The 27,935-nt window shown below is 30.6% G+C and overlaps 1 protein-coding gene across 2 annotated transcripts in view; it reads left to right on the forward strand.

Annotated features, from left to right (window-relative positions):
• Window positions 1-27,935, forward strand: part of LOC107441952 (uncharacterized) — a 358,765-nt gene that overhangs the window by 260,306 nt on the left and 70,524 nt on the right. Inside the window, exons 2-4 of one of the 2 annotated variants that reach the window (XM_043044432.3) lie at window positions 1,801-1,935; window positions 7,679-7,738; window positions 14,298-14,431. In XM_043044432.3, coding sequence (XP_042900366.2) covers window positions 1,801-1,935; window positions 7,679-7,738; window positions 14,298-14,431 — 329 coding nt within the window. The remainder of the gene's footprint in view (window positions 1-1,800; window positions 1,936-7,678; window positions 7,739-14,297; window positions 14,432-27,935) is intronic. The other variant, XM_043044433.3, reaches the window with a different exon arrangement.

A 27,935-nucleotide genomic window follows, 5' to 3' on the forward strand; every position in this document is an offset into this window, starting at 1 on the left:
AAACTTTTTTTTTTTCAGTTCAAGGAAATATTTGAATTTAAAATTCCCTGTTTTTCTTTTGTTAAATTATTCAAGCAACGATATTTTTTGTTATAAATAGAATATGGCGGCGGTTTCCAATTCTTTTCGGCTACAAAACTCTGGACCGATTTTCTTTAACGAAACCCTTACTTAATAAAGCTTGCTAGCAAAGTAAACCGAAGCTAACCAAAGTAAAACTACTAGTTTTAATTTGAAAATAGTTTAAGAAAAGAATAAAAAACGTATTTCTTTTCATCAATAATAGTCTTAAAATGTGGCGCTTTATCAGACAGTTATACTTATACATCAGAAGTGGCTTCTAGTTGAGCTTTGTTTACGGTTTATGCAAAAGCTTGAAATAAATAATTTGAACTGTGATTTTTGTGCAAAAGCAGTACATTCTGATAAGAACTTTCGTCTTCGAGCTATCGCTTTGTAACAATCTTGGCATAACATAGTGTGACATCCACTTAAAATGTTCTCATGTGAACTTCTTAATCGGTCATGAGCATTCTGCGATGCACTTCTCGTGACTTAATACAATCCTAAAGGGTGTCGCAGAAATCTCTTCTGGATTTCGGAGACTATCACGCTTGTCCACTTTTCATTTTGGCAACCTGTACATATCTCTGAAATAAATATAGGATTGAAATCACTGTTCTTTATCACAAAGCTTTAAATTCGCAATTATTGAATAAAAATATTAAAATAGTTAAAAGAGGATTGATAATCTAGGTGGTGAAACAATATTCAAAGTATATTTCTAATGAACAAAAACTTTTTATTGCTTTTTTATCTTTTCAAATTTTATTCGCTTAAAGTAAAATCGATTCAATGTTGAACCCTATTAGTGATTTATGTTATAATATGTATCAGCTCATTGAACTTCATCACATTTTCGTGTAAGGTGAGCCTTACAAATATGTAAATAAATTAAAGAATAATTAATTTTCACTTGAAAAATAATTAAGCAATTTAAGAATAATTAATTAATGGTTCAACTTGAAAGCTGTATTAAAGTTACAGCAAATTTAAACGATATTAGGGGTTTCTCTAATCGTGTTATAGTCTCTCCAACGTGCACTCTCAAAAAAAAAAAAATCAGTTCAACGTTGAAACGGTATAAATTTGCTTCAACCTCAATAAGAGCTTATATTGAACAATATTTCTATTGTGGAATTGAACCTTATCATCGTGTAGTCTAGCTTAAAAATGACGATAAAAAGTGCACCTACAATGTTACAGCAAACTACAATGTAGTTCAACCCCGCTTCAAAATTTCTGAATTACCCCTAATCGATCGTACGATCAAAATTACTTTTATGTCATATTTCGAAATTTTTAATATTAGTAAGTATTATTTACACATTTATAAGATTAATAAATTTATTTACACATTTTTAAGATTAGTAAGTATATATTTACACATTTATAAGATTAGTAAGTATATATTTACACATTTATAAGATTAGTAAGTATATATTTACACATTTATAAGATTAGTAAGTATATATTTACACATTTATAAGATTAGTAAGTATATATTTACACATTTATAAGATTAATAAATTTATTTACATATTTATATTATTTTAAAGTATGTTTGCACATTTATAATATTAGTAGGTATTATTTACACATTTATAACATTAATAAGTATATTTACAAATTTATAATATATTAAGGTACATTTATACATTTATAATACTAGTAAAGTATATTTACAAGTTTATGAATTAATGTTTAAAAATGCATATGAAATGAAAGTTTTCTTTTCAGGATGGGAGCCGGGGTCAGTTAGAAACTCTAGCCACGAGGTACGCCGACGAGCTTCGCACCCACTATAAAGACGTCCTCGCTAGGCTGGAAGAAATCAGGAAACGAAGAGTTGCCATCGACTTCCCTCCCCTTCCGGTTAGTTTATTCTTTATACAAACATTTATTTGAAAATAGTTCATTTTTAAGATTTATGAAGTTGGCATTGTGAATCGGAAACTAAAACTACACACACTCACTCACTCACTCACACACACACGTGTATATGTATATATGTATATATGTATATGTATATATGTATATGTATATATGTATATGTATATATGTATATGTATATATGTATATGTATATATGTATATGTATATATGTATATGTATATATGTATATGTATATGTATATATGTATATGTATACATGTATATATGTATATGTATATATGTATATATATATGTATGTATATATGTATATGTATATATGTATATATGTATGTATATATGTATGTATATGTATATATGTATGTATATGTATGTATGTATATGTATGTATGTATATGTATGTATGTATATGTATGTGTATGTATGTATATGTATGTATGTATGTATATGTATATTTATGTTCCGGTCAATATGAATAGTCGGTTATTATTAATACTAATGGGACAATATTAAAAATAACCAAGTAAGCCAATTAAAGTAAATAATTTACGCGAATTTATCACATTAATATATAATCCCATTATATCTTATTATTAATAATAACGAATGGAGTTAGGTCAATGTCATTCTTTCGCGTTTTCATTGGGGATATTTCCCCAATGCCACGTGATCTGCCACGCCAACTGCAATCGCCAAGGCGCCAAATTGATTTTAAACAGGAAAAATTTAAAAAAAAAAAATTTTTTTTTTATGGCGGGCACTTAGGGTTTGTCCCATTGGCCACAGAACTGCTACTCTCTTCTCGTTACCCAGTGGGCACCTGTGGCGAAGCCACGGCGGTGGAGCAGCGTCGCCCACGTCACACAACCACAAACCCGTTTGTAGGGCGGGTCACATTCACGCAAAGAGGAAAGGACATAGAACACAAAGAGAGAAAGAAATATCTATGCCCTGAGCAGGATTCGAACCCTCGGCCAAGGATTCCGCAGTCAGACACGCTAGCCACTCGGCCGCCTGGTCGGCAATTTAAAATAATTAAAAGATGAAGATGTTTTCCGGGGGGTGACTACGAGTTATACCCCTCGAGTTGGTCCCTGTCTGTGATGTTTTTATTAATTCCTCGCGAGCCGCTGCCGGAAGTTGCCACAGATCACGATACGAAAATCTCCACTTTTTATTTCTCATTTTGCCAAAAGAAATTGTTATTAGTGGTTATTATTAATAATAACCGATTAAAGTGAATAATTTACACTATTTCTTACTTTAACTAAAAGAAGCTGTTATTAATAATATTGACTGGTAAGTATTAGTATTACCGGATTTATTACTTAAACATACATAAAATTATATGTTTTGATGTTAAGTCAAGATTGAAGCAGTTCATCGCATAGAAAAAAAAGATTCTAGTAAAATTACCGTTCTGTATAATAATGACATTTCCGGTTTAAAAGAAAAACAACATAATTTTGGTTACTTAAACTATTTATTTGGCACATTTTCCGTTCATATGTTGAGGATTTCGAGGAAATTCTAGCTTTTAAAAATCATACTACTTAATATCATACATTAATAGTGAAAAATATAAAAGTAAATTTATCAGAATAAATGAGTTTTTTGCTATAGTCTAAGGTATCATGATAAAATTATAAATGCTACCAAATTTTATCACATGTTGTAAAACCATAATCTACTGTTAATTTTACAAAAATAATTACCAAAGCGCGTCGGTAGAAATTACCGAGCTTTTTAATGTTCCCATTGAGCCAGAAACACCGAATATTCTACCTTATTATTTCAATTTTGAACATTCGTTTTTTCTCAGTGAACTTAATTTCAAAACTCTTCATTGATCACTTCATTATTTTTTTTTTTATCTCTTCATATTTATGTATCTATAGAATGCGCAAAAAGGAGAGAGCTTTTTTAAACTTCTGATGGAATAGATTCGATTTTCATGTTCAATCTTAATGGTTCGAAGACCTAATTATGTTCATTAATGCATACAAACCATATTTTAAAACATAAAACTTACTTTTTCTGAATAAACTTGCCTTTTTAGCATAGATTTAGATTTCCGATCTCACATTATGCAAAAGATTGACAGGAAGGGAAACCATTTAAAGCTAAGATCCCCTTAATATCATCTAAGCATATCAATTTTTTTATCGAGTCATATTTTTAAATTTATATTTCACGAAAAAAAATTATATATATACGTAAGTTCAAAATGAAGATAAAACAAAGGAAAATTATAGACAAATGCAAAAGGGGAATGAAACTTATTATTTTTCTTAACTTTCTTCGTGTTTTCTTGCATTTATTTATTTTGTTGTATATATATATATATATATATATATATATATATATATATATATATATATATATATATATATAGTTCAAAATTAAGATAAAACAAAGAAAAATATAAAGACATATGAATAAAAGAGGGAAGATAATAAGTAAAAAAATAACAAACAGCAGTTAAAAAAAAAAAAGGATGAAATTTTATTTAAAAAAACAGGAGAAAAAGATATAATCTTTTCATTAGCCCACATGATTATATCCGCAAAACAGAGTGCTTTCTGATATTGTATCAATAAAGCCAAAGCAAAATATATTAATACAATAGTGTGAGCAGCACTCAAAAAATTTTATACAAGAATTACAACAAATAAAATAGAACACTAAAAGTAAAAATAACATGTAAAAACAGAAAATAAAAGAGAAGAAAAAAAAGATAAAAGAAAAAGAAAAAATAACATGCAAAGACAGAAAATAAAATAAATTCTTTGTTTTATCTTCATTTTGAACTTATCTAATGAGTTCTGTTTACTTGCAGCTTAAGCGCAATAAATTAAACGTATTGTTTTTCTTAGCTTTCGTGTTTTCTTGTATTTATTTATTTATTATATATATATATATATATATATATATATATATATATATATATATATATATATATATATATATATATATATTCAAATTTGGATTTTGTCACCTAAAATAACGTATATCAAAATTTTCCTTGCAATTAAAAATGTTTTCGGCTATTATTGAATCAGATTCAAAAACAATAAGTAATAACATAAGAAACCCATATGCAATATAGCTAAATTAATCAAATTAAAAACAATAATAATAAAATAATAATTATAATAAAACCATAATTAAAATTTAATAAAGCAATAATAAAAACATTAAAACAACGAATAATAAATAAACCGTTTAAAAAATTATTAAAAAAAAATATTTTTTTAAGTAGAAATATTTATTTTTTGAAAAAGAAGTATTGTATTTGAGTGCAAAAACGTTTTGAGTTCACTTCAATTTCATGATTTCTTTCGGAGATAGAGATTTGGTGAAATACAAGTAAAGTGTAATTAATCTTAAGGGGCCCAAACTTTCAACGGGTCTCTTGCCAAAACTGTTGGGACCATACTTCCCAAATCCAGATTACGTTGCCTTGTAATTTTATACCCAATCCAGGAGACAAGGAACTTCTTGATCAACCATAGGAACAAACTAGCCTTCATGGAAGACTTTTTCATGGATCTTTCCCGCATTTACGTTACATGGAGAGGACAACCACGAAAATCTCCTACGGTTATCATGACGGCAAGGGGACTCTAAACCGTGATCCGCCCTCCACTGAGAATATTTTACGTCAGCACCGGTTAGTGCGTGCCGGATGCAGAATTCCTATGGACCAGATATTACTTGGATTCGCACCCAGGTCACCTCGTTGAGAGGCGACCGCTCTATCCCCTGAGAGACCATAAAGTTATTGGCGTATTTAAAGCTAGATGATCGAGTCATTAAGATTGACTCCTAGTAAAAGATAATCCAATTATAACATCAATATCTTTGAATGCCTTTGTCTTTAAATTCATTGATTATTTAACACCAGATTTTGAAGGTTAAATTTTTAAAATACATGATATAAAAGAATTAGTTATTGTAGTACTAAATGAATAGATAATAGAGGATATTTCAATTTTAATATCTAAAAATTGTTATACTTGATATTTTTTAATATTCTCTTGTACTTATTGTAGTCTTTTGTGTTTCTACAAAAATAAACGAAATTTTTTTAATCAAATTAACCATTCAGTAAATTTGTTTTTATTTGAGATTTTAAAAATGAGAACAGATACATTTTTTAAAATTTTTAATTTTTTTTTTAAATTTTGCTAAGTGAACTTTTATTTAAAATTTTCTTATTTGCATTGAAATATATGAATTAAATATGCATGAATATTGACGTATGAATATATATATATATATATATATATATATATATATATATATATATATATATATATATATATATATATATATATATATATATATATATATATATAGCTACCCTTATATTCATTGTGAAAGAAAGTTGAAAATTTATCTCGAAATATGCTAATTAATTTGTGCTAACTACTTAAGTTACTGAATCAATACAAAATGCACTTTCCCTGAATAAAACTTTTGTCCTCAGAGTGTGCAGTATATGCAAGAGAGCATTCGGAAGTTTAAGCCACTTAATGTTAATGTCACTTTTTTTAATTACCTCATAACTCGGGAACTTTTACTTTTTAAGTCACTCAAAACCTGTTTGCACTCATTTGTAAGACTGAATTTATCCAAAAGCAAATAATTTTTATTGAATGCAGAATATAATTTTTAATAATTATTTTTTTATTTTATTTCATAATGGACTGAAAATTTTTAAACTGTTTGATAAGCAAAATTTTTCATATCTTTTTAAATTATGTCGTTTCGCATTGCAAAATATAATACTTTATCGAAAGAGGTCGAAGGTCATTAGAAAAGAAAATTTAAAAATCCGACTTTTTAGAGATACTATTCTAATGTTGTAACTCAATTCGTATTCAGCGCCAATTAATTAGCCTACTGGATGTCAGTCCTCTGAACCAATAAGATTAGCGCTTACTATTTTATCATTGGAACGAAAGATATTTAGGGTGATAGAGTGAAACCTCACTTGAGCGACCACTCTCTCTTCCACAATAAAAGTGGTCATTAATGGAGATTCGTTGTTCTTAGGGGTTATCTCCCTTGTCTTCAAAATGTTATCGAAGGTACATGATTTTTTTTGCAAGCGATTTTAATTTGAGTGCTTTCCTTGGTGCAAGAGTGCCACTTCCGGATGGAAACCGGTCGATAAATTAAACTTAGCGTCAATAAATATTTTTTATATACATTAATACGTCTATACCTTTTCCGAATTTTGTTTGCCCTAGAGAGGTTTTGATTGTCTCTCTTAAAATTTTCTGCAACATGAAGTCTATGGAAAAAATTCCGTGCCTCCCAATAGAGGTCGCTACGCAGTCTATACTGGAGGTTTCACTGTATACTTTGTTTTTTCTCTCCTGCTATCTGTACACACACAGAGATTTATGAAAGGGAATTCCCCGATAAAGCAGACCCCTTACGGGCTTCAAATATGTTGAGTGCAGTTACAGTTCAATACAGTGTTATTATTCTGCTAAAGGTAGCTCTTGTAAAACACCCATATTAAAAAAAAGTTTAAATGGAAAATAATTTTTGGTACTTACCGATTAAGTAGGGAAAATTAGATCGATGCTATAAAAAATTTAAAGACCAGATGAAGTAAGGAAATATTATGATGTATGTAATTCCCTTATTTTGTTTTTATTTTTTAATTATTTTTAGAAGATAATCGTTATTGTCTGTTTTTTTTTATTTCAGCCCCAAAGTGATAGTCTATCCTTAAAGTCCTCTAGGAACTTCAAACCAGGAAAATATTCGGTAAGACTATCGGAATTTTTTTCAAATTTTTTTTTTAGTTCTTTTTTTTATATAAATTTCTAGCTCACTTCGCTTGCCAACCACCGTATTTGATTCTCATTCATCATTGTATTTTCATCTTAAACGTCAATATTTTTCACAAAAACAAGAGAACATTTTGACTCCAAAGGATACAATTATTATAGCTTTATGTTAGAACATTTTGTTAATGTGTTTAATAGACAATTAACTAGTTTTGAAAAATAATAATCTGTACTGTCAAAATAATATGCCTTAAGGAATACAGATACATGTGAGATTCAATAAGAAGAGATAAATAAGAAGTCATTTTATTAGTTGAACAGACTTCAAATAGGGAACGGTTTTTATCGTTATTCATTGAATTATTTTTTTTTTTAAACTTTCACTGTGAATGTTAAGATTTATATCTGGCTGCATGTAATCTCTCTCTTTTTCTACTTTTGATTGAACTTTAGGAAATAAATAAATAAAAATCTCATTGGAAGAAAATGAATTTTCTACATCACTATATAAATAGTCAATATTTAAAGCAAAAAAACTTAAGGAAAATAACGAAAAAGCTTTCAAATTAGCAATAACCTTCGAACACATAGGAATTTCGGAAAAAAAACTCTCTTTAAAAATTATAATACAAAATAGTCCTGCGAGCGCGTCAAGGGCTTAAATGCCCCCCCCCCCCGCCTAAATTAAGGGCGTTTATATACCTGTTATACCTAGAAAAGTCAGACAAATTTTTTTCCGGAAATTGAGTGGGTACCCTGTCACTCCTTAAATGTTCAAAGACTTCCTTAATTATAAAATGTATCCTCACTTAACTAAAAATTTCCTTTATTACATTCTTCCTATAATATTAACTAACTTTGTAAGTTAAACTTTAAAATTCCTCCTTAAATATTAAAGGACCTTCTTATTATTAAATTGAAAAATCTTTCTTAATTATTGAAATTCAAACTGATTGGCGTGAGAACCAATCTTTGCTTCACTTAAAAAAGGACGACGCTGCTAATAAAACGGAAGCATTCTTGTGCAGTCCAATAATTGAATGATATATTCCATGAGAATCCTTCTGTAGTTATTAATTTATTTATATATCTACAATAAGAACAGTTTTAAAGCTATAGATTATATTATGATCGATGATATCGCAATCTTTATTGTCTACTATAAATACTGAACGTGTCAAGTAACAACTATTCAAAGGGATAACATTTCGTTCAATATCAATAACGATTCAAATCGAATACTTACATTTCTGAGTTTTAACGAAAACGATAATTATCGAATGCCATATTATTGTTAGTGTTGATAAATCTTATTTGGTTATTATTTAGCTTTTGTTAAATAGTATTTTATTTGGCTTTAGTTATTCACCAATGTAAGAATAACGTAAATTAGTTTACCTGAAAAATATTGTAAAAATTAATATTTTTCTAACGGTATATCAAATTATTAAAAATCCGATGTCACCCAGAACTAATCGAATTCTTTAATTTCTAAGTTTTAACGAAAAGGATAATTATCGAATGCGATATTAGTGTTGAAAAAATGCTATTTCATTATTATTTGGCTTTTGTTAAATATTATTTTATTTGACTTTGGTTAAATATTAATCTATGTAAAAACTATGCAAATTTGTTTACTTGAAAAATATCCTGAATATTTGTATTTTTCTAACGGTATATCAAATTATTAAAAATCGGAATCGATGTCACCCGGAACTAATTGTGAATTTGGTGATAAATTTTAGTTTTGAATAACGAAATTTGTGATTAATGTAAAACGAACACAAACTAGTTATTGGGAAAATATCGAAATACATCGTAAATATCGATATATCTTGACGGTATATCGTAATACTAAAATTCCGATGTATCCCAACACTAATAGAGCAAATGCTATTAGAAATAACATTAAATCAGACGTCAACGGAGCGTGAAACTCCTTTTAAAAATGAACAAATCAGTGAAAATAAATTAAAAAGGGGGCGTATAATGAAATGTACCTTACCGAGTTTTATTTGTTCGAGATCTTCAGTGACAAAGAAAATGGATGAATTGGAAGAAGGGGGGCAATAATACAAATAATAAATTAGAAGTGAGATGAGAAAGTGCATAGAAATGTTTGTCATACTTTTGAAATGAAATGGAAATACCATTATTCTCGAACCCAGACTCCTGCGGCTTGAAGCATCATTAATTTGGAAAGATCTCTGGATAACGAGAATAGCGGCCCACTTGGAGGGTTGGGTCGTCGCAAAAACCTAGAATACAAATGGATTAATTGAGATTGGATGTCCGGGTGAATTGAATTTCATAAAAGTTTGAATGAAAAAAATTGTGTGCTTGGAAAAGTTCATTTGTGGGTGGAAGTTTAGAATGATATTAGATGAATAAAAATTAATTTTGCATGTTTGAGATTGATTAAATATTATATATCACTACGGAAAATTTTCTGTTTATTAATCCGTTTCTAATTTTAGAAAAATGTATCCATATATTTTAAAAAATATTTTAAGGATTAATATAGGCATTAGGTTTTTAATACTAGATTATTTCATATATTTTGTCTATCCATGTATACCTTCGTTTGTTAATAAGTTCTAATTTTAGGAAAATTTATAAGTACTTGATTAATTTTTTTTTCTGTTCAATCTATGAAGGGGTTAGAATAACCTTCTATAACATTCCTAAACAAATTTGATTTTTACTAGTGGTCAACATCTGAAATAGACATGTATTGAACTTAAAAGGTTGGTCAACCTGACCGATTCACTGTAGCTTGTAGTTACAATTTTGGTTTCTATGTTTATGTAATTCCAAGCTAAATAAAAGATATGAGAAAAAAATTCCATACAAACAAAATCTATTTTCTAATATTCCTATTTTAGAAACATCCTATGCTATAGCACAATCAAATTACAAAAGAAAGAAAAATCTTTAAAAAAAATTACTAAAAATAAAGGAACAAACAATTGTAAATAGAAACCGAATAGAAAATATTTCAAAATCCCTCATAATGAAACTGCCATTCCTCATTTGAACCCAGGTGGCAAGATAGGCACACGGGGCACAATAATAACCCCGAAAGTGGCGTCCTCACCGCGAGAAAAGATACTTTTCCTGCAAGTTAATGTATTCAAACAAGAAAATCTTCATTCTATTTTCTTCTTTTACTTCGAAAGCAGTAGATACTTTCCCCGGAAACCTCCAGAAAAAAACTGGAGAAGGGGGAAAAAGAAAAGCCCAGATAGTGCATCACTTGGAATTTTCGCCTAATCAAATTTTGTCTTTTGAGTTCACAACGAATTTCTTCTTCCATCTTTCAAGTATCATTATCAGCCTTTATAAACGTGTTACGGGAGAATAGGCTAGGGCTATAGCCCGTCTTTTTATCCCCCATGGGGGACCTAAGAGCGCGTGCGATGAATATGGAATCACCTTGTTCCATTGTTTGGGGGGCATCGTCTATATGGCTCTCCATGAGCAAGCCGAATGCCGTGATTACCGTTATATTGGTGTAGACACCTTCTTTTTTTAAAAAAAAGCAACGTATTCCTTTTTAGTCAACGTCGGGTGGGCAAGGAGATGCAATTGGGTGGGCAAGGAGGGGTACACACTTTTTTTTTCTTTCAATAGTGCTAGCTTCAAGCACCTTTTCGAAAAGGGATGGGTGAAGTGAAATTCAATTCTGATGCGGTGTTATTGATGCTAGTGAGTTTAGGCGGGGGTGGGCCTATTATATGCCAAAGAAAATTGAGGAGGGAATGATTAGGAAGATGGTGTCTGTCTTGTCTGTGAATGACTTGGCTTCTCAACTTCAGGGGGAGCGGACGAGACACTTTCGTCGACTGTGCCACGCGTAGTTATTCATGCCATACTCATATCAATTTTCATAAATTTGCATACTTGAAGATCCTAATCTTTTCTCTTTTGAGTGTTATTCGACGAAAGCTATCTTTCTACTGGAGAAATAGATGCTTGAAGAAGTATCATTAATACTTTTTATCCCCAGCGTTGCAAGGAACATAAATCTTTACATCGATTTGACATTTTTTTGTGTGTGTTTTGTGATAGCAGTCTGTAACGTTGAAATGGTTGCTCAGATTCTCGGCTTGCAGATCAGAATCTAAATATGAGTGTTTTATGTTAGGTTGTAGAAAGGAAGTATTTGATATTGAGCTGAAATTTTTAAAATGCTGCGTCAAGCATTAGTCAAAGAAGCATTACAAACAAGCATTATAAGGAAGACTACATAAAGCATCGCCTGAACATATCTTGCAGTGTCTTGGATTTACAAAGAACGATTTAATAGCAGATCTCTAGATAATAATAATAAATAAATAAATATAATAAAAACGGTATTTGGTGTTGAGTTGTAATCATTAAAATGCTGTGTTATGCATCAGTCAAAGAAACTTTATAAAGAAGAATATATAAAGTATCTCCGGAACATATCCCACAGACTTACAAAGGAAGATTTAATAGCAGATTCCTTGACTCTAATCAATTTCATCAGCGTCAACAAACTAATGGAGCTAATCTGACTTGTGTCAGTTGGCTCAAAGGATTAGAAACAGTGTTAAATGTCGATGTGTCCAGTTGAAGCCTTCAATCACTGTCAGCAATTCGCTGATTCCCAACATTCACTCTCAGAAAAAATTGGTTCAACTTCGAGTAAACATATCGGTACCTTGAACAATAATACTTTTCGAATTTGCTACAAGGTGTTATTTTTAATCTAGATTTCTTTAAAATTAAGCCATAATGTTCCATAAATTATTTTAAAGATTTACTTGCACATTAATGGGGCTCATATTGGCGCCATATTGAGGTTTCTACGAATTTAAACGTACTACAGTTTAACGCGCCTCTAACTGATCACGACACACGCCTCAGACCTGGGACCCACGTTTCAATCGCGATATCGATTGTTTCCTACTCTACTCTCAGCATGAACGAATCACGGTGCTGATGTAAAATATTCTCAGTGGTAAATGGATCAAAGGACGAGAATCCAATTGTTGTTGAGCTAAACATGGAATGTTAGTTGTTTATCTTTCTCAGTCTAAAGAAATGTGGAATAGTCTTTCTTGAAAAGTTTAGTGATATATAAGATATGTTTTTCCCTTTTTTAAAAAAAAGACCAGTTGTCTTCAGGGTTGGGTTGTAGATTTGGCGATTACAGAATGAAACATCAATTGCCAAATATTTAATATATAGCCCGGATTTTAATCAGAGTTTTAAAATAAACAGTCCACTCGCCAAGGAACAGAACTCTGTTCTTTCTCAAGTGGAAATCTAAAATGGCATTCCGTCTTTAGTTAATCCTTTGACGCAGATGGGACACTGGTGTCCATTTTATATACTTTTTTTTCTGACGCTCAAATTACAAGCAGAAATATATTTCGGTATTTTGTTTATTTATAAGAAACAGTCTTATACTTTTCTGAAATAAATCTATTAGATTATCGGAATTATATTTGTACTAAAGTCTAAAATCTAAAAAAGGATTAAAAAATTTTTTTTCAGTCCTATTTAAAAGATTATCAGTAATTGATTTTGTAAATTAAAGAAATTTCAATGATAAATGACTATTTTTCTTAGATATAAGTAACAAGTTTGGAAAATTATTGTTTGGAAGTGAGCCTTGTTTGGAAGATTTTACCTTCGATGCAAAGCAAGACACCGGTGTTTCGTGCTGTATTTCATAACCATAAATTAGTAAAATGCTAAACATAATATTTTTTAAATAAAATTTTACCTTCATAGGATTAAAAATTTAAACTTATTTTGAGATTAATGTTTATAATTGTATATTTTAAACCATTTTTATTCGACTCATTCATTACTATAAGGAAAAAACACACCAAGTATGATATTATTATGTAACTTGCGGGGATAGTAGTTATTGACCATGCCAACCTTCTTCTACAAATGGTATTCCAAGATTGAATTGAGTTAGAATGTCTTATATAGTAGTGAAGTGATGTTTAATAATTGTAGTGGTAATTACGCCGCAATACTTCCCCTCCAGAATTTTATTTGGTATGAAATTCGATAAACGGATACCGCTGGTTGCCGTATTTGCAAAAGATCGGGAGAGGTGTATTATGTTCACCGGGTTTTGAGAGTTTGTCATGAGAGCTGTATTAAGTTCACGGCTGTGCGTGGTTTCTCATGTGTTGCTTTTAACAGTCGAGTGTGTGCAAGATCCCGTTGTGTGTAATAGAGACTGAGTAGCAACAGCGTGAGGAGGACAATGACGCAGTCGCAGAGAGCGGGTCAACATTTCAATGTGTACCATCCGTCGAATTAGGCGTGTCCATATCACATCCTGCGGTCACCATTGTGGGGAAAGAGCATTCGACTATACCAACATGTTAGCATAAGAGTTAGCATGACTTTTATATACTATTGAATCGATGTTTAATAATCGTAGTGGTAGTTACGCCAAAAACTATATTTTTAAAAAACGGACCTTTTTCAATTTAATGTTTCGGTCTATTTTCCTATAAAATTAATTTCTGCTTATATTTCAGCCGTCCAGCTGTCTCAGTGACCACGAAGAAGAAAGTATATATTGTGTGTACGAAGTTCCTCCTAATTTCTCTTCCGAAAACCCGTCCTCCAATATAGATACTCCAGATCCCCTTAGGACAACTAGGCCACAAAGGTAAGCAACATTTTCATTTATTTAACAGGGGGCCTCCCACTCACTGACACTCGCCAACCCCGATGAATGCCTTACTATAATTTATTTTTCTTGGCAAATTAATGTAATTTTCACCAAAAATAATAATTGTAATAAGATTAGACACCAATTTAAATAACTTTATCTTAAAATGTAACGTAGAAGTAGGTAAGGGAATTGTTTTTTTATTATTATTATTCAAAACTCTTAATTTAGAATACAAACAAATTTCAAAAGCGTAATAATAACAGTACAGGTATACTGTGTAGGTATGTGAGAATATCACTCAACCCTACTGTAACTTTCAGACTCTGAATCTGGCAACGCCATCGCCGAGACTCATCTGATCAGTTTGTTTACAAACACAGCGTCGTTCAGACGCTCGTGTCATTCATTCGTAATTTCCATATTATTCTTATTTACATCAAATAAATATTTTCAGTTGATATCTGTTTCCTACGTATCATTGCTCAAGGCCTGGTTTCTTAGGACAGGACGCCGTCAGCTGGAAATCAGCGCTAACCTCTGATTGGTCCATTTGTGAGTTTGATAGTATACGTCATCGAACGCTCATCTTGAACTACAATTGCCGTCCAACTCAACTGCAGTTGGATTACAGCGTGACGTTAACCACAGAAGCAATGGCGGACAACATCCAACAGCACATTGAAATCAGACAAGATTTTGATTTTGACATTAAACATAGCTTCTTCATTAAACATAGCACTCTTCATTTAGCTCAGCTATAATGTGTTTTTTCTTGGACAAAGTCATTATTTGTTCGCTAAAACACTGGTCGACAATAACAAAATCAATGCAAATTCAAAATAAATATTTGTTTACGTTATTAACGCATGCGCAATGAGAGATAATGTCTGCGTTGGACCGACTGCTCACGCTGAGCTAACAAAAAAGTATTTTTTTGGCGTCAGATCTATGTCAACTTTCCGCTGACGCCCAGATAAGGCGCTAGTTCTAAGAAACCAGGCCTTGAGCTAACAAACCAGTATTTTGTTGGCGTCAGCGTGACGTTGACGTCCCGCTGACGCCCAGATAAGGCGCTTGTCCTAAGAAACCAGACCTTCAAATTAAGCTCTCGCTAACAAATTAGGGATACAAAAATATATTTATAGGAAAACAATAAATTTATGACTTATATAAATTTTATGCTGATGACAACTAAACCAATATGAAAATTAATGTGGGGAAAATGTGATTTTCCGGCCCATAAAAAGGCCGACAAGAGTGAAAAACTGCGGACACCCTCTTTAGATTATTATATATAGTTAGAGTTACTTTATTGATCTTTACAACTGTGAAAAATTAAATCTCACAAGCAATGTCACTATTTTAATCGGGGGAAAAAAATCAGTTTTAAAGATCCGTGGTTACTCTGGGTACTGAATTTAAGATGGATCTCTCTGGTTCAGGTCATAATTACGATTTGTGGATGAATGAATGGATGTATGAATGGGTCCACTCTATAAATGAGTGTGACGTATAGGTGTAGCAGAAATCAAATTCTTGACCATAGATGGCGCCACTGAACAGGAACCATTACACATCTTACCTTAATGGTCTACGACGACCACAACAATCGTTTCATCAAATATGGTTCAGTTTGGGACTTTGTAAAGACAGCAACAAATTTGTGTTTAAGAGTATATTACGTTAAGCTGTAAATATGTCAGGCTCTTTATAAATGTTACTTACATCTAACAATAAGGCAAGTAAATTTTAAAAAAATCGTCCATGTTTTTTAATGTGTCTGATATTTTTTAGAAATTAGAGTATCATTACTCAATCTTGCTAGTTTTGCTTAGACTTATTGCTTAGACCTTTAAAAATATATTTACAATAAGTCTTAAGATAGCTGCTGTGTCTCAGGAGTTCGACCGTTGGCCTCCCAGTGAGGTAGCCTGGGTTCGAATCTCAGCGATGACTGGAATATTAGAATTCTGCTCCCAATTCGTATCGTCGACAATGCTGCCGTAAAATATCTTCATGGGTAGATGGATCATGAGGGTATGAATTCCCTTGGTGTCGGGTTAACCGTCGAAGACATTCGTGGTTTTCCACTCCATGTAATGCAAATGCGGGTAAAAAATCCCCACAAAGGCTAGTTTTTCATATTGTTTGATCCAGGAGTTCCCTTGTCTTCTAGATTGGGTTCAAAATTAGAAGAGTACAGAGTTGAACAATGATGGTTATTAACTCAAAAATTGGATCGGCTGTTCAACAAGTTTTATAAAATAAAATGAGCCTTGGAAATGGACTCTTAGATTTTTGCGCACTGTTTGAAATAAATCAGACGCATATTGTGCAATGAACCTATTCTAATTAGCCTGAAGGTGTAGATAGACGAACTAAAATAAGTCTTAAGGGTCAGGCTTATTAGAAAAATACTGGAGACTATGCAGCCTAGCCATTGCAAAATAACACTAGCTATTTGCAATTAACCTACGTCGCATATGAAACTTATTTTGGTAAATATATTCATTTATAATAAGACATGTTTTAATAAGAGAGTTTTAAATAAGAAAATGTGTTTTTAATAAATAAAAAAATAGCTTCCTCTGTTTTTAAATTTTCTAAAACAGACGCTTCTAAACTAACAGTCTACGAAGCTCTTTAATTAATATCTGTTTTGAAGTAAAATAACTGCCAAATTTGATTAATGCTTATTCAAATTTTAAACAATAATAATTCAAATAATTTCTTCTTTTACTTATTTTAAAATAGCAACGGAATCAACCAAAGAAGTGATGAGACAGCGGTAAAAAAATTTAAAAAAAAAACAAAATTTCCAGTGAATTCAAAAATAAATAATAAAACAAATTTCAACTCTCTGAACGAGCTTAATTAACTCTGAATCTTTCTTAAGAAATTTTAAAACAGCCATTAATTCAATTTCATCAGGAAAATTATCACACTATGAATTTATTTAGTATGTACACTACTTTTACGTACAATTCACTTTTTAATAAAAAATTGATATCTGCTTTTATTTTTTAAAAAAAATATTTCTCTTGAAATATTGTTCCATAAATTTAAAAGCTGTCAAAAATACCCGGGTTCTTAAAACGTCTAGACAAATCAACGTCATACTGAGAAAAAGGAAAAAAGAAGCTATTCACTCTTTAATTTTTAATTATTTTCTCTTTTACTTTCTTGTTGTTGTTAAAGTTTCCTTAATTCAATCTACATCTTTTCGTGGAATTTCTTTCTTTTTTTATATATTGATTATTGAACTATCCTGTTTAATAATATTTTCCTTTAAGTTTCTTTAAAAATTTTATAAATGAGTATTATCAATATTATTTATTTATTTATTTGAACATAATGAATTCCTTTTATCTGTTATCATTTGATAGGTGTTCTTTTAACAAACATAAAATCATTGATAAATCTGAGCTAGTATAATGAGTATTTTTAATATAAATAATAAAGAAGAAAAGATTTTTACTGAAATTCATTGTCTTAAGTGATTAGAATCTGCAGCGGTAATTTTTTCATTTTTACTTATTTAATAGCAACAGAATGGTATAGGTTCAAACAATACTTGCTGTTATTTGTAAACTCATTAAATCAGCGGTTCCCAATTTTTTTCAGCTACGGAACCCTTAGCGATCAAACTTCTCTTGGCGGAACCCCTGACTTATAAATAATGTTCATTAGCAAGTGCGAATATTGCTAACCAAAAATATTTAGAAACGTTTAATGTGAAAAATAAAATTTTTTCATTGTTTCATCAGCGATACTCATTAAATTTGGTTTAATGTTGAATTCGAAAGTCTAAAGCGGCTTAAAGCTTTGTATTTTCTGGCGTATACATAAATAAAATAAGCTGAATAGTTTCATGTGACATTCATAAAATTTGATTTAATGCTGAATTCGAAAGTCTGAAGCGGCTTAAAGCCTTGTATTTTCTGGCGTATGCATAAATAAAATAAGCTGAATTGTTTCATCAGTGACAGTCATAAAATTTGGTTTCATGTTGAATTCGAAAGTCTAAAGCGGCTTTTAGTCTTGTATTTTTTGTCGTATATATTGTAAGAACTAGTATAACGTACTCATATTTGAGGGAACCAAAGACAACATGATTAAAATCAGAGGAGGAAAATGAAAGATCAGTCACAAAACTGGAACTCTACAATATAAATAAAATTGAATTAAATAATCTGAATTTTTTCTGCAGTGTCAGTCATAAAATTTGGTTTTATGTTGAATTCGAAAGTCTAACGCGGCTTTTAGTCTTGTATTTTTTGTCGTATATGTAAATGAAATTGAATAAAATAATCTGAATGATGGTTTTTGGAAAAGAACTGTTTAAGAAATGAAAATTGAGTTAATTTCAAATCAAACTGAACATCAATTTTTAACAATATTATAGCTTGCACAAAATAAACAAAAAGTAAAGTGCAAAACGCTGCAAAATCGCTAGGAGTATCCTTATATAAAATTATTTGGGCAACTGGCAAATTTTGCTTTTAAATGGAAAAAGGAAATGGTTGATAAATCAGTTTTCATTTCTATTTCCACGTTTTTAAAATACATTGAAACTTTAAAATTTGGTGAAATAACTGATAAAGTCTATTTAATGCACACTGATTTGAAAAACGTTTACGATTTACTCAAAACTTCTTAGGAATTTTTAAATATGTTCGAAATTTTCGTGCGCTGCAACTCATTTCTAAACTTTTGCTGAACATCACTGCAAAGGCAGTGTATGAACTGTTGATTTAACAATAAAATCCAATTAAAGAATAAAAACAAACATTGCCAACGGCTATCCATGTTCAACAAGATAAAAATCTTTATTTTTCACATGTTAGTTTTTCTATGGGCAAAGAGTGTTAACAACACTAACAATCATCTGGCTTTCTTTTTTTTCTCTTGTATCCTTGAAGTATTATTTTTTTTACTCTATAAAGAGCCAAGCAAAAAGGGCAAACAGACGAAGAAGCACTCGAAACTTCATGGTGCAATGAACAAGTTACATAAACCACTGATGTGTTTCATTTCCTAATCTTAGCACGCCCCCCCCTCCCCAAAAGCAGCCTATAGTACACCCTAAAGAAAATGACTTTTTAGGATGGAACTCTTAATGAAGTTCCCTTCTTTTGTAATTCTTTTTTCCTTTATATATTCTTTTCTTTTGTTTAAGTACACCCAATCAAGAATTCCACTCTCTCAAACACCTCGTTTCCAAGTCTTGGATTACAACGTAGAAAATAATTTGTCTTAGATTTCAAGTTGATGAATCTTCTGAAGCGTTTACATCGTTGATGGCGTTCGTAAAAGCAAACTGAATTTTTTCCGTTAGTTTTCCTAGTTAGTTTTTTAAATCAATTTACGTGCTCTTTCGTATTTCTCAATTATTGTTGATAAGTTCATAATTAGTGAAAAGTTTAGCGGATGAAAGTTCAAAATGTCATTTTGATAAATTAGCTTGAAAGCTCATTCATTGATAATTTGAAATAAAGATTAAGCCTTGCCTTCATTTTTTGTCAAAACCCTACCATTGACGAATTCTATACATAATTCAAACTGTATTATGCTTCTTCTATGCATAATTGTAAAATGACTCCAACTTCAATATTCAACAAATTTATCCATCCTTCGTAACGTTTAATGCCTTTTCTATGTTTAAAACAATTTCATTAGCAATAATAACTATCAGACTGACCTATGCACTTTTTATGTGTAGTAATTGTATAACGACTTTAACTGATTAAACAAATTTAAGCATTTATTAAGCAAATTATATCTATATCAATTGCAAAATGAAGCAAAGATCATCATACTTATCTGCTTTTTTCATGCATATCAATGGTGAAACGGTTTCAAATGCAATATTGACGAATTTTTCTTAATATAATCTTTATAAAGCGACTTCAGTTGCAACATTCATTAAATTTATCTGTACATTTCCTGCGTATACTGGAGTTAAGCGACTTCAATTGCAACACATATCAAACTTTTAAATAAATTTTTGTTCACCTCAAAAATTATTATTAGAATTTAATAAATAATAAATTAGCCAGAAATCACACAAGCAAGAAACATTCGATCTTAAATTCTATTGCATAATAGTAATTAAGTTTACATACAAGTGGGTCTGACATTTCGAAGTAGTTATACTTTAAAAACATACATGAGTATGCATGCGTATACCCCGTATCGATACATACATCGTATAAATATGTGTGTATACAAACGTATGTATACAACAACACATGTATACGTTATACCAGTTGTATATACTGGGTGTAAAAGGACATTAGAAAAATGTTCCATCAGACTTACCTACGTTGTTTCTATCCATTCATTGTAAAATGTATTTGGCTTAGACATTCAAGAAACTTTATGTATTTTCTGTATTTACTAGTTTCAAATCAACTTCATTAGCAATAATAGTCAGCAAACGTACCCTCAAAATTTTTATGTATAGTAGTTGTATGACAACTTTAACTTCAACTTTGATCAATCTAAGCATTTTCTTGTGAAATGACTCAACACACACTATTTGATACCTACAGGTAACGAACGTTTTTTATCCAGCGATTTTTACTTTAATCAGTTCTTAACTTCTCATGGTGTATTTGGTGATCACCAAGCTAGGATGTTTCAAAAATCCTCCACGTGCAAATATTGCGGTCACTATCAGACTATTAAACATCTGATGCTTGACTGTCAAAAATTTGCAACCATTAGAGTAAATAGTTTTGACAGAAGAGGCGACATAAGATCTTGGTGCAGGACTAATAAACAGAGGCAAATTATTAAAGACATCATTAAACGTACCCTGGAGGACGCACTCGCCCCTGACGACATTTTGGATCCACTCTACACGAACTAAACTCAATCCCGGTTGTCCCGCTTCCCGTTATTTTGACAATATTTTGTTGTTTTATCTATCTCATTCGCTTTTTAATTCTGTTTTAATCTATTTATTCACTACATTGTGCTTTTTAATTGGCTTATTTACATTGCCTTTCCTTGCTTTGCAAATTTTAGCGTCGCCTTTTAATTGTATTTGATAATTGTTTGTTTTACCACTTTACATCTTTACCTCCTTTTGTTTTACATTTGAGATTTTCTTGGCTCCTTACGCCTTGTTCTTCTGTCTTATCTGTTGTTAATTTGTCATCGACTGTATTGGTTCTTTGACTTATATTAACTTGTGACCTCCGTTTACCTGTGACCTTTTAATGTTTTCTTATGTTCACTTCAGGTACACGTTTTTTTTAATGGTTCACTTTATGTTTTACTGTTCTTGAATACATCAACAGTTTATACTTTGTGTCATTTATATCCTGTCACAATGTTAATGATCGCTTTGGTTTAGCGACCCAACTTACTCTGTGTTATTACTCGTTTTAATCCTATGTACTGCCTGCACATGATGCATTGTATGTCATACTGTACTTTCCTGCGATGTGTTGTAAAATTATTTCATTTGTGTCCTTGGCTGACTATAAGGGAGGTCCCGTCGGCTTCGGCACTATAAGGCGGGACTCTCGGAGCATTTTAATTATTTTACTGCTGTTGCCTTCAGACTCTGTAATGTTTTCGTATTTTTGCCCTTTTTGTATTTTATGTACTTTTCTGTTTTTCTTGATTTTAATAAACATTTACCCGTATGCCCTAAATTGGGGCAGGTCGGGGTAAATATTTCATTCATCAAATGTATCTATACATTTCTTATGTACAACAATTGTGGGACAGAGCGCTCGGCCTTTCAATGTGGTGGCTCTGGTTCGAATCCCAGCAACGGTTGGTCGAAACGAATTCAGCACCCGGCTCGCCCCGACCCCAGTGCTGAGGTAAAGTATCTTCAGTGGTAGACGGATCATGGGTTAGAGTGTCCTCTCCGTCAGGTTAACCATGGAAGGATTGCGTGGTTTTCCTCCCCAAGTGACGTAAATGCGGGTTAGTTCCATCAAAACGTCCTCCACGAAGGCAAATTTCACCCAATACTTAATCTGGGAGTTCCCTTGTCTTCTGGATTGGATTCAAAATTACGAGGCTATGGAATTGATCATAAGTAATCGTGAACTCAAAATTGGGTCGGCTGTCCAACGACGGTTATAAAATACAAAATAAAAACTTTTGAATATTTATTTTTATTTTTATCGCAAAAAAATTCAGAATTGAAAAAGTTAAAAAAAAATCTTGACTATTAAATGTTATTTTGATTTTGTATTTTGATCACGATTAATATTTTATTTTTATGGAAAATAATCAAATAGCATAATAAATTGAATGGATCTTATTATATGGTTTGACATTTGTATCGGATATTAATGAAAATAATGTGCTGAATTGCAAACATTTTATCATTTTAGCCAACACTTTTCATTAATATGTATGTCATCCAATCATCATGCCAGCTATCATTTTATAACCACAGCGATGACGCAATAAAAAACAGAAAAGACGGAATAAATCACATTAACAAACTCATCCCGTTTCTGTTTAGTTATTTAGTTTTCCCTATGTTAAAACAAACGAGCATTGAATGAACTGACAAATCATTCATTGCAATTATCGAAATATCGAAGGAAATCTGAGAAATATATGTTAGTAAAAAGAATGAACAACCGTATCTTGTCAGGAAAAACAAGTTTGGAGTGTCATTGTGTATTTCCGTATCTGATGAACCGTCTTTCACAACTCACTCCGTTATCTAGGAAATGCGTGACTGCTTTGACACTACAAGGAGAAATTCTATCTACCATTTCCTCCTCGATCCTGCCACACTCTCGAGTTTAAACAGAAGTCTTGTTTTGACAATAAACTAAAAGGGAATTCTTTTTTTTTTACCCTCTCTGTTCAGACTAGAGCTGAGATTTTGGTTTCACTATTATTTTAGTTTAGTTTGCATCGCCAAAAACATTCTATACTCCGTTGCAAGTTAAGAAAAGACCATTGCGGTATAGGATTTGATTAATCTTCCGCGACTGCATATAGCTCAGTTTTTTAGCTATCAAATTATATAATTATGCTTTCGAAGCAATATAATAATTCGTCGAATATAAGTTTCATTCGTAATATCTTTTATGATGTATATCATATAATTATTAAAAAAGGGTCATAGTTTGTCTTACTGGAATCTTAGATTTGGCTATATATTTCTGAAAATAAAGAGAACAATTCTTGAAAAAAGAAAACAGCTATATGACTTTGCAAGACCATCGGATTTCATTGGACCACTGAAAATGGCGCATCTTATACTGACATGCCCTTAACAAATCATATGCGAGGTAAAGAATTTTTACTTTTCTTTCGTTGTGAAAGAAAATCGTCTGCAAGAAACTATATTTATAATTCTTGCATCGGTTTCTTTAAATGCGATTAGAAAGGCGGATATTTGTTACGATTTTTTGATACAATTTTTATTAATTCTTATTATTTGCTAATTGAATATTCAATAAGTTTTGATTTTCCTCATTTCACACGATTTAAGGAAGGTATTGCAATGTCGTTTCAAGAGTTGACGATGTTGATATTCTGAGAGCTTGGCATACATTTGGCGTGCACTTAGATGCCAGCAGGCTCTCTCCACAGAGAGAATGGTTTTTTCTTAACTTGCAACAGAGTATGTAGCTCATTTTGGTCAGCATGGTTTTTCGAAGCTTTTCCGCCAAAAAAAAATTAAATAGGCAAAGTCTAAGTGACTTACACTTGAGGCAAAGCTATAATTTTGAATTATATATACCATCTTGGCTTTGAAGAATTATCTAGGCTTTAGAATGTACTAATAACTTATAATTTAAAAGTTAATAATTTTTTCAGAAGTCGCCAACTTGGCGAAATTTTTCCTACTAGATGAAATGCTCAGATAATGCGGTATTGAAGCATATTTTTAATTATTAAAAATTAGGACCGCAAACGCTTTTCAGCTTCACAAACCTGCGGTTTTCTCACTATGAACGTTTTGCGCCATTTTCAGAATGAGCATAGGGAGCTCTGGCTTTGGATAGGCTAAACTTCACCACCTGAGTAAATGTTGAAACTTTCAGCAGTTATGAAAATAGCTCATTATTCGCCATAAAACATAATTTCATATGATACCGGAGCCTTCAAGAAACAGCTTTAAAAGAGCGCTATACCACGTGAGAAACTCTTCATGGACCTTTACAAGTAACACAAAATTAAACTATAAAAAGTGAGTTCAGGCAGCCTAGATTAAACCATGAACCAACATTTGCTAAAAATATTTGTTTCAAATTATCAAAATACAAACAAATTATGGCAGGATAACTGAGGATTATGCAATAAGGGAAAAATCCTGTCATAATTTGTTTGTATTTTGATGATTTAAAAACACTTTTTCATCATTTGAGTCTTCATGCTTTACTTTTGCTTTAAACTCACTTTTCTCTCGATTTTAAATTTTAAAATATCAACTTAGGTGAAATATAATTCGCCTGTAAAAAGTTTCTCCCGTGATATAGCACCCTCTTAGCTTTGTCCTAGTGAGATAGATGAGTTAGGCTCTTTAAAAAAAAAAATATCTGTTTAGTGACTAGTTATTTTCAAAAAGCCTGTTTCACGTCCAGATTAAAATAAATTCTTCAGATTTGTAAACGTTATTTTATTTTATTGTTTATCACATTTAAAATATCGTTGAAATAAGAAACAAATTAATATTATATATCATTCCTCAGCAACGAATTCTTAGCTAATATCTAAAAAAAAAAATTACTGAAAAAGCGATGAAAAGAGAAGTTATCTTTCTCTCTCTTTTTCTTTTCAGATTATAAAATATATCTTCTATGTTTTCTTACCAATATTTTCCGAACAGCCCACTCGAGTGAGATTTTTATTCTTTCATATTTCTTCAAACTCTCCATCTTTATCTCTTTTAGAATCTACCCTTCCTGCTTTTCGTTAGGTTTGCTGACAAATTGATTTGCCAAATTTCTACAATCAAAAGCTCTTTTTTTCAACCTGAGGGTGTGAATTCCCTCCCACTACAACAAATTCTTTGATGATGAAGGATAATATAATTTTCTTTTTGTGGGAAAAAAAAAATATTTTTCTTCTCCCTTAGGCTTACCTAAATTGAATTCAATGTTCCTTCCTCTCTGGGCTAATCTTAGTGAACGATTAATTATTAGATTTCAATTGAAATGACGTTCGATTAATCGATTTATGTTTGCTAAATCTAGAATTATAAATGTAACATTTTTAATGCACATTTTCGGAATTTAAATTTAGTATTTGAATAGTTTTTTGAATATAAGGTCTGAGTTTCTTGATTACTTTTAAATACGTTTACAGTGATTACTTTTTACGGCAAAAGGACTTGCACTAGAATATTTAATTTAAGTTGAATTATTTGTAACATAAATTTCTCATCTAAAAGCGTGTAACATGCTTGAATTATTTGTTACATGAATTTCTCATCTAAAAACATGTTGAGTACTTCTCTATCTTACAGGAGGCTATTTTATGCGATAAACCTTTTGATGCAGAATTTCTATTAAGCATATTTTTCCGAAATGTTTTATTATTTTGCATTAATTTAGTTCAAAATAAGTGGAAAATATTATTTTTAGCATTCTAATAATTAATGGTTATGAAATAACGCACGAAACACTTCTGCGTTAAAAGTAAAATCTTCCAAACACGGCTTGCTTTTCAAACAATAATTTTTCAAATTTGCACTATTATTGAAGAGAAAGTTATTCATCGTGGAAATTTCTTAAATATACAAAATTAATTATTGTTAATTTTTTGAAATGAATGAAAAAAAAATTCTATTTACTTTTTTTGCATTTTATATTTTAGTACAAATATATTTCCAAAATTCTAAGATTTTTTTAGTAACTATTAGACTGTTTTTTTTTTTATAATTGAAAGACACCAATTTGTATTTTCGCTGGCAATTCGAACGTCAGAAAATAACCCATCTGCGCTGGTGTCCCATCTGCACCAAAGGGTTAAAAAGATAAAATGAACATTCTATTTCATAAGTAACGCAAAAATAATGATCTATTAAGACATATATATATTTATTGAAATTTTTTTTAAAAATGTATTTTAACTGAATTTTCAATTCTTAAGATACATTTTCAACAATTACTTTTTTTAAGGTTTGAATTGATTAAAAAAGATGCTTCGTTTTAGTATAGATTGTAGATTTAGATCTGTGTTTAAAAAAAGTTACTGTCGTTGTCACAAACTATTCAAAAATATACTTTCAAAACGTAAAAACTATTAGATAAAAAAAAATGAAATTCTGAAGTGAGAATGTTATTCATTGGCATAATAGTTTTTCAATTACGAAAAGCATTTTTTATATTTTTATTCATATATTTTTGTAGTACTTAATTTACCCTGGTAAAAACTATCACACATTATGATTTTCTGCAGCCACGTTAACATGTGTATAAAAATGTGCCCCATGTATTTTTGTTCATAGAAAACAATTGATTAGTTAAAGGAGTTGTTGAGTTTTTCAGTTTCGCTTTTTTTTCTTTTTTTTCTTCTTTATTTTTTTAGGACACAGAAACTAATCGCAGTAGAATAACAGCTTTTCGCAAACATATGTTTGAAAATATATGTCTGTTGATACATATTTGAAAATGAGCAGGACCTTCTCTGTGTTTTAATCGAATCAGTTAGAGAATAATTAAAATTCGTTTTTATGACTTTTTTCTATATTCATGCACTTAAAAACTGAAAAACTCAAATTTATAAAGAAACATGACTAAATATACAGTCTTCTTTCAAGAAAAATATGGTTTATTTTAATTGGAAGAGTCGATATTAATATTTATGTAAACTTACTCATCTAAATTCTTTCAAAAAAAATTTTCTCGTGTCTTGGGTAAATTAGGGGTGTATCCCCCTATTACCTTAAAACTTTTTCATCGAACCCGATAGTAAATTAAACAGGTAATGCTTAAATATTTGATTTAACGAATATTATTTAACATCCTGTATAAATCTTCTTTTAAAAGTAAATAATTTCCTTTAATTGATCTATTATTAATAGGAAACACAAAAATATCCAATTAGTTTTAAAGCAATCTCAATAGATTTATCAGTTGTGTCTCAAATTTCCAATTTTACTACTAAAGGTCCTCCGTGCCTTCATTTTTAAATAAGTAGATTGTGCTTTTCCTACTAATTAGCGTTCAATTTACTTAAGTAGTTTCCATAAAAGTTAATGTTTGCTTAAAATATTTAGCCTTTGGGAGAAGAATTAATATTCATTTTCGACGAAAATTAATGAAGATCACTTAAAATAAGAAACGCCCCTGGAATTCAATACTTTCTTGCTTGAAATGTTTAGAATACCTTCATTAACTCAAAAGTAATGTTGTTTCTTTTAGTGTCACTAATTAAATCCCTCTAAGATCTTCGGTGGTTTAGTGTATCTTTTGGATACCAAAATGGACTTAATTATGTTTCATATTTATTAAAATCGCTTGACTATGACAACGAATTATTAAGAGTGAAGAATAAA

The sequence above is a fragment of the Parasteatoda tepidariorum genome, chromosome 2 (genome assembly GCF_982258835.1).
Source record: "Parasteatoda tepidariorum strain Cologne lab strain chromosome 2, Ptep-v5.0, whole genome shotgun sequence".
In the NCBI taxonomy this organism is placed as follows: Eukaryota; Metazoa; Arthropoda; class Arachnida; order Araneae; family Theridiidae; genus Parasteatoda; species Parasteatoda tepidariorum.